At 37.5% G+C, this 16464-nt stretch overlaps 1 protein-coding gene across 2 annotated transcripts in view; it reads left to right on the top strand.

The window, feature by feature from the left end:
* The window catches only part of MTMR7 (myotubularin related protein 7), a 116902-nt gene that overhangs the window by 46034 nt on the left and 54404 nt on the right, over positions 1 to 16464 (top strand). For both annotated transcript variants that reach the window (XM_054560966.2, NM_001133083.1), the window contains 1 exon segment: positions 5461 to 5618. In XM_054560966.2, coding sequence (XP_054416941.2) covers positions 5461 to 5618 — 158 coding nt within the window.

The raw sequence follows: 16464 nt of genomic DNA, 5'->3' as shown, positions 1-16464 counted from the left end.
TAATTTCAACCCTTGTTTGCTTAAAATAGACCGATAAGGTGAGGCACCCTCATTTTTATTTTAAATATGCAAAATCCAATAACAGCTGTATTATCTTCTCACCCCACTCTAAATGGTTTTTCAACTACAGTTATTTTAAGTTGCCTGAATTCAGCATAATATTTGATGCAATTTAGCTTTCAGTAGTTACTTTGGCTATTAAAAAAAAAAGCTTACATCTCTGTGTCCTGATGACTGTTGGTAAGTTTTCCCTTCCCTTTCCCACCCGTCACATTCTGCTGATGCTGATTCATGTTTGTTTTTTCATTTTTAAAATACTTTTGATTTTAATATTACATTATTTATTGCTTCTCCCAGTTAGTCTGTAATGAGAGGCAATTACTCCATATATTTATCCTAAATATTCTGTTTTTATAACCTTTAACCTGATACCTAGGGAACAAGCTAGGTTATTTTCCTTCCTTCCCTAATGTTTTGTTTTACCACATCTCTCCCTTATTTTGGCAGAAGGAGCACCCTTTTCTTTATATGGGAGAGAAGGAGCAAAGGTTGTGTACGGACGCAGCCCCATTTATTCACCTGGTGGTTCCGAGTTGAGAGTTTCCACCTGATGTCTTGCATTTTCTATGGGAAGTAGGAAGTGGGGTTATCTGAGAGTGAAGGAGGCAGGGAGGGCAATAGAGACTGAGCTGCACTGTAGTGCCATAGGCTTCCCTAGGTTAAGGGGAGCACGATGAACACCAGTGCTAGAATAAGATCAGCCAAAACATGGATCTCTGTGCTTGGGTTGAGCTCATGCTTTCAACTGAAACACTGATTTGGTCTTCCTGGAAATAGCCAAACTGTTACTCATCCTTAATTTCATGTAGTATTTTAGAAATTATCATTTTGCTTTCTGGGTAGAAAAACATTAAAGCTGGACTCCTGTTTCATTAGTTATATGATTTAAGTAGATAATATATGATACTGTAAATACCAAGATTTCCACATTAACTTTTTCTGAATGTTTTTTAAAAATTAAAGGTGCACATTCAGTTTACTCCCACAGTCCAAAGGCATTTTGAGTATTTGCTTCTTATTGGAGGAGCTCTTATGTAATGGGGCCCCTTAGGGTGAGGCCCTCGGTGTACTTCCTGCTGAAAGCTGCTGGTTGCTAACAGCAAAAAATGTTTTAGTTGGATATGCTGGATCAGACTGTGATGGGAAAAGCCAGTGGAGCTTTTTACATGCCTGTTTTAAGAGTGGGTACAAAATCAGCTGAGGGATATGACCTTCCTAGAGTGGGCAAATATTTTCTCTCTGTTCAGATTCTGTAAATATTAAAGATTTGTCTAAAATATAAGAAGCTTCTGCATAACAAAGGAAATGGAAGAAAATACTTGGAAGCCATATACCTGATAAAGGATTAATACCCAAAATATGTCAGGAACTCAAACAACTCTAGGAAAAAAAACAAGTACTCTGATTAAGAAAAGGACAAGGGACCTCAAGAGACATTACTCAAAAGAAGACTAATGTTAGATGGCTAACAGATACATGAACAAAAGCTCAACCTCAATAATCATTAGGGAGATGCAAATTAAAACCACAGTGAGGTATCGCCTCACAACTGTTAGAATGACCTTTACCAAAAAGATGGAAGATAACAAAGCTTTGGCAAGGGTAGGGAGGAAAGAGAATGCTTATTTACTGTTAGTGGGAATGTAAATTAGTACAGCCATTATGGAAAACAGATGGAGGTTCCACAAAAAACAAAAAGTAGAATTATCATATGATTCAACAGTCCTCCTTCTGAGTGCTTACTGGAAAGATCGAAATCTATAAGTCAAAGAAACATCTGCTCTCACATTTTCGTTGCAGCACTATTCACAGTAGCCAAGTTGTGGAATCAACTGAAGTATCCATCGTTGGATGAAGAGATAAAGAAAACATGGTATATACAAATAATGGAATGCTATTCAGCCTTAAAAAGGAAGACATTTTGTTATTTGTGACAACATGGATGGAATTAGAGAGCATTATGCTGAGTGAAAAAAGCCAAACATAGCAAATACCGTGTGTTCTCACTTACATGTGGGATCTATGACAGTTAAACTCATAGAAGCAGAGAGTAGAATGGTGGTTACCAGAGGCTGGGGATGGGGGAAATGGGGAGATGATGGTCAAAGGGTGCAAAGCCTCAGGCAGGAGGAATAAGTCTCATTATTTTGAGATCTGTTGCACGGTGTGTTGAGTATAGGTAATAGTTCAGTAGTGTACATTTCAAAACTCTGAGAGTAAATTTCAGATGTTCTCGTTACAAAAAATGTTAAATACTTGAGGCAATGTATATGTTAATTAGCTTGAATTAATCATTCCACATTGTAGTCAAAAATAATAACATCACTTTTTGGCCGGGCGCAGTGGCTCATGCCTGTAATCCCAGCACTTTGGGAAGCCGAGGCGGGCAGATCACAAGGTCAAGAGATGGAGACCATCCTGGCTAACACGGTGAAACCCCGTCTCTACTAAAAAAAATACAAAAAATTAGCCGGGCTTGGTGGCAGGCGCCTGTAGTCCCAGCTACTTGGTAGGCTGAGGCAGGAGAATGGAGTGAACCCGAGAGGTGGAGCTTGCAGTGAGCTGAGATCGCGCCATTGCACTCCAGCCTGGGCGACAGAGCGAGATTACATCTGAAAGAAAAAAAGAAAAAAAAATCATAACATCACTTTTTACCCCAGAAATATATACAACTATAATTCATCAATATATTATTAAAAAGTCTAAGCAAAAAAAAATAAAGATTCTCAAGCCCTAGTTTTTTGGGTTTTTTTTAAGCTTGCCTCCCAGCTAATTACTAAACATTCTGCTAAATATTTGGCAAAAGTAGAGAGCGAAAAGAACAGAAAATTATGACATGGGAACAATTCAGTAAAACTTTCATCTGTGCTTGTGGCGCTTTTTCATTTCTTAGAGTAGGCAGAGTCTGCAGGCTGCTTCTGGGCTTGCCTGTGGGTAAGAAACTTGCCCATATTGACATGACTGAGTGTTGGCTGAAAAATATGGGCTTTTCCTGGCCTTCGTGTACAATTTTCCTTAAATTGGGCCTAAGGATTGGTTGATCACCCTTTTCCTTAAAAAAGGGAAAATTTCATAATTTCAGTGTCAACCCATCCTAATATCTCCAAGTTCAAGAGTGATCTGCTTAATGTCTGTTATAAATTATTCTTGCTGTAATTTATGGATTATTTCATTGCCTCTTCCCAGTGGAAACAGGTATCAGCCCACACAGAGAAAACTCTCAGTAGTCATAGGATGTTTTTCTTCTTCTACCTTTAAAGCTATTTGTAAATATTTAACAAAGGGAACCTAACTGCCATTATTAGCCCATATTCAGTAGCTCTTCTTTCACTCCGGGAACTGAGGCTTTCTCAAGAGATTCTTTTGGCGTCCTAAACAACTTGCATTTGTGGTTAACATTATGGTAGCAGAAGCCTGAGTCATGAAAATGGTACTTAGAGACGGAAAAGATGTGTCAATGTCGAGCCAACTGTTCCCATAACAGGATCTGAAGTTTCACATGCTGTCTGCAACATTAGCTAAGATAAGAAATTGATTTTACGGAAAGCGTCTGCTCTGCTTTGTGTGTGAGCGCACCTGGATGTGCGTATTTTGTTATTTGTCCAAATAGTCCGTATTCTAAGTTTTGAAGTTTAGAAACATGACATGGAGAAAGACTGAAATAGAACATAATTTATCTCACTGACATACAGCAGTTGCTTCTTACTCTCAAGAAAAATGAAGAAATCTGGTGCTTAAAATATGACCCTTATCTTTCCTCTTCCATGCAGATGAGTCATCTCAACAGCAATCAAAACAAGTCTGAAACCTGAGTTTTCATGTCAGGCTGCCTGTGTGTTGCTGCAGCCTCTTGCTGGTGGCAAGATCCTATAAAGGGCTACACATACATATATTTAGGAAACTTAAATTGTTCACACTGAATACTGTCACTATGCTAAGGACATAGGAAGACCTAGGAACACTATGAGAAAGAAAGATATTGGAGAAAAACAGGAAGATTAGGGGACTGGAACGAGGAAGGAAGAAGAAGAGAGAAGGATCTGCGTTTGGGGAGGGTGTGTTACAATTAGGAGCAGGCCTTCTGCAGCCAGATGTCTCATTTAAACCTGGACTCCCCGGTTACTGGCTGTGTGTCTCTGGGGGAGGGAATGTGCCTCCCTTTTGCCTCAGATTTCTCGTCGGTAAAATGAGGACCATCAATGTTGCCTACTAACTGGATTAATGCACTTAATTGCAACAGAATCTGGAACAAAACAAGGTCTGAGTATCAGCTATCCTTTATTATCATCAGAAATGCTTAGATCTGCACTGTCCAAGATGGTAACCACTGGCCACAGATAGCTGTTCAGTGCTACTCCGAACTGAGATATGCGGTTAAGTGCCAAATACACGTGAAATTTCAAAGACAGCACAAAACAAAATGTATCAAATATTAATAAGTTTTATATCATGCACATGTTGAAGTGATAATGATTTTGGATATATTGGGTTAAATAAAATAGCTTGTTAAATTAATTTAACTCTTTTAATGTGGCTACAAGGACATTTAAAATGACATACATAGCTCACATTATATTTCTGTTGGATAGCTCTGGTCTCTACACTTCCCTTAAATGGCAAGAGCAGAGCAAGAAAATCAAATCCTAGATTTTACTGGAGAGAGGGAAATAGTGGGGCTATTGGGCTTCACAAGCATGAAAGGCAATATATAAAGACAGAGATAACACGACAGGATTGAAAGAAGCCGCGTCATGATGCAGCCTTCAATTCGCATCCCACGAGCACAGCGCTGTGCACTATGAATTGATTTTTTTTATGAATCTTATGCAAATGAGCAGCACAATTAACGATATTTATGTAGTTGTTTAAAGTTCAGATGTTTCCAATGCAAACGTTTAATATATTCCAGAGTTTTTTCAACTTTGTTATTTTTTTCTTTTTTAACACTGTGAGCATCAAAATGTGCAATTGGCCTGGGCCTTGTGTCTGCCTCTGAGAGGCCATCCCAAATCCAGGATTGATAGGCATTAAAAAAATGGAATCTTCATGCCTAATGAATGCATATGTTCTTAATTTTTGTGTTCCATATTTTATGTGGTCTGGAAAATATATTCGCTTTTAAAGCAACAATGAAAAAAGCACAACATGGAGATGTCCCTGTGTTCTAAAAGGAAAGAAGGTACTGCCAAGTTGAGTTCAGATACCCCAAGGTCATCTTGTCATTGGTGGGAGGAGGTGGGAGACCCTATCTACTGCACACAGGTTACTCCCAGGAGTGTGCAGGGGGTGGGGGTTGGGATGGCCTCTCAGGGCACTCCAGGTGGGACAGAATGTTTTCGGGGAGATTTGGCTCTGGTTTTGACTAAGCTTGATTTAACTTTATCCTACCTTTTCTTGCAGTGAAATATGAGGAGTTATACTGCTTTTCATTCAACCCCATGCTGGATAAAGAAGAAAGAGAGCAAGGCTGGGTGCTGATCGATCTTAGTGAAGAATACAAGCGGATGGGCCTCCCTAATCATTACTGGCAGCTCAGCGATGTGAATAGAGACTACAGAGTGAGTGCGTGAAACCCAAACACTGAAGCCACATGAAATTAGGATTTCAGCCAGCTTAGCATCCCTTTATTTTTATCTCCTTCAGGTTTTATAGCTCTTTGTAGATATCCATGTGTGGATTTCCAGGTCTCTCTTGGTTAGTGCCAACTGTATTTCCAACCTGGACCTAGAATCAAAACGTTTGAACCTGCTATAGAGATCACCCCTTCCAGACCCTTCATCTCATGGTTGCAGAACTTGAAACCCACAGAGGCCGGGTGGCAGGACCTGTGGACAGGCAGTTGGTGGGAGAGCTGGCCAGGGTCTCATTCTCCCATCAGGTCTTTTTATAGTGTAGTGAGTGATTAGTGGGCAAGTCAGTGAGACTCTGAAGGCAGTTTGGCACCAGCTCCTCTATGTGCTCACTGAGCCCTTGCTTGGTACACAAGGTCACCAAGAGGCTTCCCTAGAGAAACATGTCTACACTCACAGGAAGGAATATGGAGAGGCAGGGAAGCTAGAGTGGCAGAATTAATCCCATCTTCTCCTTAATGACAGGCTTACAGATCAGGGGTGGTTTCACTATTAATTTTTAAAATATTTAAGTAACAAAAGTAATGTGAGAACATCCTAGAGAGTTTACAAAAGGAAAAAAAAACCCCACCATCCCATTTTTAAAGCATTCTTATGTTTTAAAATTTTCCTTCAGTTGTTTTCTCATCTGTATAGTTTGATAACTTTTTTCATATGTAAGTAATGCATATTCATTATTGAAAATTGGAAAACATAGAGCAAAAGGATATTAAACCACCTAAAACTGCCATCATTCAGAGATAGCCACTGTTATTATATCTGGCCAATAGTCTTCTGGGATTTTAATGTATATATAAATTTTTTATGTATGCACACACTAACCTATTTAAACATATATAACAAAAATGGAATCATTACATGTGCCTTATATTCTGCTTTTCTTCACATACATATTGAGAGATTTTTCTGTCAATAATTATATTTTATGATATATTTAAAACACTGCATAGTATTACCTAAGTATGGCTGTATCAAATAATATCTACCTGCTTTCTAATTTTTAGACATTTAGATTTTCATTACTTATCACTATTTTAAATAATGGAGAACATCCTGGTAACTATACCTTTGCCCATATTTTAATTTTTTTAAAAGATAGAATTTTAATATAATTTTTATGTCAAAATGCCTACACAAAGTTTTGTACATGTTGTCAAAAATAATTGTGGAAAGGCTGTACCAATGTCTATAAATTCTCAGTTGTGAATGCTTGATTCCTTATACCCTCACCAGTAAAGAGTTAGCTTTTAAAAATCTTTTTCTACCTTGATGGTGGGATGAGTGATTTCTTATTTTAATTTAATCTTCATATCTTGATTTCTTGAGTTGTAGCTTTTTATATATTGATTGACCATTTATATTTTATCTCCTGATAAATGACCATTTCCAGTTACGTATTTTGAATTCTGGTTATTTTCTTGACTTTGTCACAGGGATTTTTTTTCGGGTTTTTTTTTTTTTTTTTTTTTTTTTAAGGAAACAGGGTTTCACTCTGTTACCCAGGCTAGAGTACAGTGCAGTATAGCTCGCTGCAGTCTCAAACTCCGGATCCCAAGGAATCCTCCTGAGTAGCTAAGATTACAGGCACATGCTACCATAATTGCTTAATTTTTCAAAGTTTTTGTAGGAATAAGTTCTCCCTATGTTGCCCAGGCTGGTCTCAAATTCCTGGGCTCAAGCAATCCTCCTGCCTTGGCCTCCCAAAATTGCTATAATTATGTGTGAGTCATCTTGCCCAGTGTCACGAGGATTTGCTACATTGCTATATGGTACTTACAACAATCAATGAAATGATTGTGCAGTAGTCCATCAAATGAATGCACTGTAAAGTACTAAAGTATTTCTTTATTAATATGCATTTAAGCCAGGCACGGTGGCTCATGCCTGTAATCCCAACAGTTCGTGAAGCCATGGCGAGAGGATTGCTTGAGCCCAGGAGTTTGAGACCAGCCTGCGCAACATGGGGAGAACCCCATTCCCACAAAAGCATTTTAAAAAATTAGCTGAGCATGGAGGTGTGCACCTGTAGTCCCAGCTACTTGGGAGGCCGAGGCTGGAGGATTGCTTGAGCCTGCGACGTTGAGGCAGCAGTGAGCTGTGATCGCGCCATACACTCTAGCTTGGGCAACAAAATGAAATCTTGTCTCAAGTTTTTTAAAAAGGGCTTTTAGATTACTTAGACTTTTTTTTTGCCATATGAATAATTCTTGATGTAGTATCTTTATGCATATAATTTCCCACAATTTTAAATTATTTTATAAGAAAAATCTTTCCAGAATCTATCAAAAGGCATAAAGGGCCTAATTGTTTTAAAAACTTCAGGCAGGTAGGACATTGATGTTTTTGTTTTTGATCAGTATTTGTTAGTTTCTAGTCCCTTATATTGCATTCAGTGCACGTGGCCTGTAGAATTCATATTTGGGGAATGTTTTGAAGACTTATGTCTTCATAAAACACAGTATTCTATTAATTTTTAATAAATATTTTGAGTCTGGAAAAATGTGTATTCTCTGTTATTTAGGTGTGAAATTTCGCATTTATCTAAATTGAATTTCTTATTATTTTGGTCTCTTTGCTCAATTGATTTCTGACAGAGGTATGTGAAAATATTCCTGTTATGATTGTGATTGGACATTTTCTCCTTAAGTTCTAACGTGTTTGCATTATATATTTTAAAGTTACTCTGCTTAGTGTGTAATGATTAAGGACATCTGCTTGGTGTATTCTTTTTGTCAGTTTCACATAACCCCTTTTCCTGTGAATTATTTAAACTTTGAATTCTATTTTATATGATTGTATTTCCACTGTTTCTTTCTCTTTGTCAGAATTTGCTTGGTGGAGCTCTGTTTAACCCCTTCTTTTTAACTTTCCTATGTAAATGTTTTGTCTTTTTAAGCTGAGTTTGGTTAGATTTTTTTACTCAATCTGAAAATCTTCTTTTGTGGTAAAATACTATCTGTGATATTGTTCTAGATATCTTGTATTGTATGTTTTATCAATTATGCTTTTTCCTTTTTATGTCTATCACTGGATGGTTTTTCCCTGTATTTGCTTGTAATTATTTCAGAAGTATATATCCTATTGCTTTTCCTCCACTGAGTATCTTTCATTTAGAAAAAAAGTTACTGAAATCATCCTACAAAGTAGAGAAGGAAAAAAGAAAAAAAAGTTATTTATTATGGCACACTTATGGCATACACAGGACTTTGAAGAATAACGGAATGAACGCCAGGGATCCATGTGCTGTATAAGATTGAACATCGCCAGTGCTAGTTAATTTCCCAGATGTTCCTTCCAAATTGTCTCTTGCTCCAGCATCAATGTCTGCAATTTGGCATTGCCATTCCTTTGCCTTTATTGCAGCATGTCTACATTTCTAAATATAGGAAGGCCTCACTTAATGTCGGTAGGTTCTTGGAAACTGCGACTTTGAGTGAAACGATGTACAGGAGATCCTCAAATACCATCATTTTGCTCGACATCATTTTGTGATAGCTATGAGGGAAAAAAAAAGGTGTCGTTTTATGTTCTTTTGCTTAAAGTTGCAATTGGCTACAACCTAAGGGCATTGTTGAGCAAGGACTTACTGTAGTAGTATGTGGTATTGTTTTGCATGTTTTTATACTGTCTGTACTTGTTCTGCATATGCTGTATATAGTTTTCTGAAATTTGACTTTTCACTCAGCATAGTAACATTTGTATTTGTGATCCATTTCATTTAAGAAACATGAATATAGTTACTACATGCCAGGTACTGTTCTAAAAACTTGATAAATATTAGCAAATATTAGTTCTATGTATAGTATTATTATTATTTCTACTTTATAAATGGAGAAAGTATGACAGAGAGATTAAGTAATTATCTAAGGCATAAAGAGATTAATAACTGTTGATACCAATAGCTCTGATTCCTTCATTTTTCACTACTGTGTTGTATTCCATTTCACAAATATACCATAGTTTTAAAAATTATTCATCCTTCCCTCTTTCTTTTTTTATTTTGTTTGTTGTGTTTTTTTGTCATGAATAAAGCTGTTAAGTGGCTATGTATGTCTTGTAGTATATTGTGTTTCTACTTAGGAGTAGTGTTTATGAGCTGGAGAGTATATAGATTTGAGCTTTACTAAATTCTGGAAAATTCTTTTCTAAAGTGTTTGCATGGACATATTGACCTGCTTGCAGGATATGAGTTCTCATTACTGCACAGACTCCCTGACAGTCGGTATTGATGTGATATTCGCTGGTATTCTTCTTTGTTGATCCCACAGTGCCACTTCTGAGAATTTATTCTATGGATTTAATAGCATACACACACACTGATACCCAAGGTTATTATTTTATTTTATTTTATTGAGACAGGGCCTCACTCTGTTGCCCATGCTAGAGTACAGTGGGGCGATCTCAGCTCACTGTAACCTCTGCCTCCTGGGTTCAAGCAATTTTCTTGCCTCAGCCTCCCAAGTAGCTGGGATTACAGACACCCATCACCACAACTGGCTAATGTTTGCATTATTATTATTATTATTTTTAGTAGAGATGGTATTTCACCATGTTGGCCAGGCTGGTCTTGAACTCCTGACCTCAAGTGATCTGCCCGCCTCTGCCTCCCAAAATGTTGGGATTACAGGCGAGCCACCATGCCTGGCCCCCAAGGTTATTTTTTTGAAGCATTGTTTGTAATAGCAAATATTAGAAGAAACCCAAATATCTTTAATTAGGTTCTTGGAAACTGCGACTTTCCAAGAACCTAATTCTTGGAATGGGGGCCAGCTAAATAATTTTTGCTCTATCCATATGATTAAGTTAGTTTATAACCATTAAAGGCAATGTGGAAGATTCCTATGTACTGATAAAGATTGCTAAAATATATTGTTAGGTTAGAAAAAGCAAGGCACAATATGGTGAATATAGTATAATACCTTTTGGCTTAACAAAGGAGGGAGAATAATAACACGTTTGCCCAAAAGTGATAACCTAGAGTGGTGTTGGTAATGGGGTGGATAGGACACAAGGATGAAAGTGGGATTTCTTCTCCTGCTCCAGCACCACTGGATGCAATTTAGCATTGTTGTTCTTTTGCTTTTATTTATAGCATTTTATGCACCTTTTGGTATTGTTTCATTTATATAACCATGTGGATTTATTAACTGATCTTAACTTTGAGCCAAACTGATTGGTATGAATTGGATCTTAATGTGGTTTTTGCATTGACCTGATCAACTAGTGAGGTTAAGCTTGTGTTTCTTGGCCATTCATGTTGACTCTTCTGTGAATTATCTACTCACATTTTTGCTCTCTTTTCTATAAAATTATTTGTTGTTTTCTTGTTGATTTGTAGTTCTTTATATAATGTAGCCAATAATTTGTTATAATTTATAGCACTTGCAGATATCTCGTCTCAGGAGATTCTGATACACTGTTCCAAGTGTCTTCAGAAGTTTTGAGTTGTCAGTCTTTCTTACCATGTTTTGTCTTTCAGCATACTGTTTTTCTTTTTTTTAATCCTGGTCTGTTTGCTAAACTTTGTCCCAATTTGACACTGTATAAATCCCACAATTACATTTTTACCAGTTATGATTATTATGGCTTTATAATCTTGATATCTTAAAAGTTAGTTCCTTTGACATAATTCATTAGGATATCTTGAATTTATGGATTTGGGCTAGAATGGACACTTCCATGACAGTGAATCTTCTTCATAATTACAGTTAAATTTAACAACCATAGAGTTAATTATTATAAAGTATCTGGCTCATGTAATCAGACTAATTTGTTCTCATACTAAAGCTAACTTTTGCAGTGAATTTTTGGCCTTGAAATGAAAGAAAGGAAAATCCAAGTTTAGTAAAGAAAATTGGATCCCTTTTTGTTAATATGACACATCCTTGGGCAAGGGAGAAAATGAGACTGAACCACATCTTGTGGAATAACGTCTCCTTGGAAATACAGGTTCTTCCTATTTTTGATGAGATTTCCTTCTAGAATTAGCGCATAAACATGACTCATATATAGTTGCTTAAGTCCTACATTGCACAGACTGCAAAACATGAGTTACTCAGCATTTCTTTTCAGAAGCAACACACAGCAAAACAAAACTAACAGCAAAACAAAACTAACAAGGAACAAACTGTTTTGAAGCAGAAAAGGTAAAAACCTAGGGGATTTTCTGATTTTGCAAATATCACTGAAATGGGGGGAAGATGATGTACCCTGATTTGTCACTAACTTAGCAAGAGAATAAAAGTTGTCTTATTTCAGAAATTTTTTGACTAATAATCCATGGAGAGAGAGATATCCAAATCCATTCCTTTTGCTTTTGACCCCATGGCTGAGAAAACGTTTACTTTTTCATCCCTTATTTTACAAGTTATCTTATTTCCTCTCAGAAATCCTTTGAGGACGGTGGGACAAGAAGTGTCATTTGATGGAAAAGACACAATTGCCGATGGTGGAAATAACAGCAGACGTAGAATACAAAACTTAGATTCTAGAACCAATTTTGCTATTTTCTTTGTGTAGCTTTGGGCAGGCTAATTATTACTATTATCTGTATCATCTTACTACCATTGCTATTTATAAGACACTTGCTTATGGTAGTGTAAGTCTCTAAGCTCAGATTTCTTTTTACACCTAACCCTTGAAATTGTCTTTATTTAAATAAAGTAATTGGTATTCATTGCTAGGTTAAAGTTTTAATCTAACTCTCTTGGAATAAAATATAAAATACAACCCAAACCAGTGATTTTATTAAAGCTCATTTATTTCAGTTCTCCACAGCTATATTTTATGTATCATGCATTATTTTGTTTTATTCACATATATGTCATTTTATCCTGTTCATAACCTCCTCCTTCTCCCTGTTCATCATAAATTCCTTGAAATAAATTTTAGCACTGAAATGTTTAAGAAGATTGTCTGTATAGATATCTCTCAGTTTCTGACAACTCTTACCCCAAAGTGCTCAGTTGAATGACTGGTCCTTGGAGGTCTGAGTGAAACTTTTGGATTGCATCTTAGATGGCTAGTAGCCTGCAATGATAAATATATTTACTGGAAGATTCTAACCTGGTTAACAAAGATCAGCTGTCCCGGGAGTGTGAAATCTTCAAGGCCAAAAACTCTTATTCATTTCTGCTCTTGCAACTGAGAGTAATGCCTGGCGTATAATAAGTACTCAGTAAAAGGTTGTTGAATGAGTGAAAGAGTTACCAAAAGATTCCTCTTGCCGGGACAGCACCAAGGGATGTGGGCACTTCAGGAAGGTCCATTAATTTAGTGGAGCACAAAGAAAATCGGTTTCCTTATTCATTTTAAAAAATGGTAAAATGATTAACTGACTTCCACTTTCATTAACTAAGGCAGAGTGCATGTAAAGAAAATTCAGGAGAAAAACATTTTCCATTCCTCTGAACTTCTCATATTCTCTCTGAATTGTGTCAGGTGGTTTTCCAAACCTGACAAAATCCTGAGAGGCATACTGAGTTGTTTGAAAATTAGCGATATATGTTGCATCATTGTGTGCATTATTTATTGTCGGAATTTTGACTACAACTCTGTGAGCTTGTTGCAAAAATGGCAGCAGTCAATGCTAAGATTGTTTTTCCTTTTCTTTTTTCATTGTGATTTAAAAAATGCATAACATAAAGTTTTCCATCTTAGTCATTTTTAAGGTATAGTTTAGGAGTGTTAAGTAGATTGACACTGTCGTACCATAGATCTCTGGAACTTTTCATCTCCAGAACTGAAACTCTATACCCATTAAACAACTCCCCATTCCCACCTACCACAGCCCCTGGCAACCATCATTCTACTTCTTGTTTCTATGAATTTGACTACTTTAGATACCTCATATAAGTGGAATCATACAGTATTTTCTTTTTGTGGCAGGCTTATGTCACTTAATGTCCTCAAGGTTCATCTGTGTTATAGCATGTAACAGGATTTCCTTCCTTTTTAGGGCTGAATAATATTTCATTGTAATGATATACCACATTTTGCTTATCCATTCATCACTTGATGGACATTTGGGTTGCTTCCGCCTCTTGGCTGTGAATAATGCTCTGTGGATATGGTTGTGCAAATATCTCTTGTAGATTCTGCTTTCAAGTCTTTTGGGCATACATCCAGAAGTGAGATTGCTGGATCATGTAGGAATTCTATTTTTAAATTTCTGAAGAGCCTCCATACTGTTTTCCATAGTGGTTGCATAATTTTATATCCCCATCCACAGTGCACTAGGGTTTCAATTTATCTGCGTGCTCACCAATACTAGTTGTATTATGTTTTCATTCTTTCATTTTGTAATAGTGGCCATCCTAATAATTGTGAGTTAGCATCTGATTGTGGTTTTGATTTTGATTTCCCTAAGATACGCAATTTACTAATAGCTTCTCCCATTCTGTAGGTTGCTTTTTCACTTTTGATTGTGTCCTTTGATGTATAAAAGTTTTTAAGTTTGATATAGTTCCATTTGTCTAGTATTTTCTTTTGTTGCCTCTGCTTTTGCTGTCATACATAATAAATCAGTGCCAACTCCAGTGTCATAAAGCTTGTCCCTTATGTTCTTTTCTAGGAGTTTAATACTTTCGGGTCTTATGTTTAGGTCTTTAGTCCACTTTGAGTTAATTTTTTTATATAGTACAAGATATGACCCATCTTTATTTTATTTTACTTTTGCATGTGGGTATCTAGTTTTCCCAGTACCATTTGTTGAAGAGACTAACCTTTCCCCATTGAGTAGTCTTGGCACCCATGTTGAGGATCATATGACCATATACATGAGGGTTTACTTCTGGGTTCACTATTCCATTGGCCTGTTTGTCTGTCTTTATTCCAGTACCACACTGTTTGATTGCTGAGAAATAGATATGGCTTTGTACTATATTTTGAAATTATGAAGTGTAAGTCCTCTAACTTTCTTCTTTTTCTAAATTGTTTTTTGCTATTTGGGGTCCCTGGAGAATCCATGTGAATTTTAGGATGAATTTTTCTCCTTCTGCAAAAAATGCCATCGAGATTTTGATAGGGATTGCCTTGTGGTTGCTTTGGGTAGGATGGACATCTTCACAATATTAAGTCTTCCAATGCATGAACACAAGGTATCTTACCATTTACTTGCGTCTTTAATTCCTTTCAGTGATGTTTTATCTTTTCAAGGTAGGATTGTTATTTTAATTTCCACTTGAGAGTGCTGTCTACTTTGATGAAAGCAGGACAAATATCCATGCTTCTAGCTTGGTAAGAGGTTTTATCTTCCCGTGTTAACTGACACCCTAAAACTGCTTTTCTCAAAGGCATTCTGGCTTCTTAGAGTTCCCTAAGCAAGTACTCATCAGAATGCCTTATAACTTAAGCTGTGACCCATGGAGATTTTTCTCCTAGACCCAGTGCTCTGGGGAAGGCAGAAATCCTCGTAACTGGTATTGTGTTCGTTGAGGAGGGCCTCCACATCTGATGCAAACCTGGCCACTGGTGACTGGGCGCAGGTTGTTGAGCTCTTTGTCCTGGCACATGCCAAGCCATCAAAGTCTACATACCTCTGCTCTGCAGAGTGAGAGCTCTGGTGCTCTTAGAGGGCAGGAGGTGGTCTTCTTGCTCCTTTGTGAATCAAGAGGGCTGTGAGTTGGGGCCAAGGAGAGTGGGCCTCTGGGTGTTGATTTTCTCTATTTGGTCTCATTCCAGCTATGGTGCACACAGGGCCATGATGCCAGCGAACGTAGGTGTTTATTTAGCCTTAGAAGACCATAAAAGGGCCTGGCAGGAGGTTACCTCTTGCTCTTCAAAGAGGCTGTGTGAAATAAGCATGTTGACAAATATTGCATGTTACTTACTCTTATTTAATCATAAAACTTTGTAGTTCCTTAGTGTTGTTACAAGGAAGAATGTAGGTAATTCCCAACTTGCTGAAAACCTACTCATTTCCTTTTAAAAACTGTTATTTTAGGAAAATGTTGTTGGTCTGGTGCAATGACTACATGTCTCTTGAACCTGAGACAAACAGGTGTGGTCCATGTCATAGTGTTGTAGCTGGCTGACTTCATGGAGGTTCAGACACCAGATTGGCATGGGGGAGGGAGTGCAGTGTTTTATGGCAGTCTTCCCAGCTAAAGCTCTCTGAGTCCAAGTTGGTTGAGCCTTCTGTTCTTGGCAGATTTTCCTTTAGAGTGTTAGTGCCACAGCCCATGTTAAACTCTTTGGTAATCTTCTTTCCTAAAATGTCTGGTAGAACCCTGAAATTAGATTCTGGGCCTGTGAACATCTCTTCTGTGGCACTTTTATTTCCTGCTCTATGTTGTTTCCTATTTTGGTAACAAAGACAATGGAGGCCAGCAAGGGAGGCATCATCACAGAAGACTTTATAAGAGGCTTGGATTTCAGTTGTGGGTTTTCAACCCCTACAACCCCATCTTCCAGAGTGATAAGGGTGGGTGGAGATGGACACAGGACCTGCAGATAAAGTATTTCCCCTTGATATGGGTTGCTGTGTCCCCACCCAAATCTCATCTTAAATCATAGCTCCCATAATCCCAACATGTCATGGGAGGGACTCGGTGGGAGGTAATGGGATCATGGGGGCTGGTCTTTCCCATGCTGTTCTCATGATAGTGAATAAGTCTCATGAGATCTAATGGCTTTATAAAGGGCAGTTCCCCTACACACGCTGTCTTGCCTGCCACCACATAAGACGTGCCTCTCCTCCTCCTTCACCTTTTGCCATGCTTATGAGGCCTCCCAGCCATGTGGAACTGTGAGTCCATTAAACCTTTTTCGTTAT

The sequence above is a fragment of the Pongo abelii genome, chromosome 7 (assembly GCF_028885655.2).
Source record: "Pongo abelii isolate AG06213 chromosome 7, NHGRI_mPonAbe1-v2.0_pri, whole genome shotgun sequence".
NCBI classification, from domain to species: domain Eukaryota; kingdom Metazoa; phylum Chordata; class Mammalia; order Primates; family Hominidae; genus Pongo; species Pongo abelii.
The sequence above is the reverse complement of the archived record's forward strand: the minus strand, read 5'-3'. Positions and strand labels throughout refer to the sequence as shown.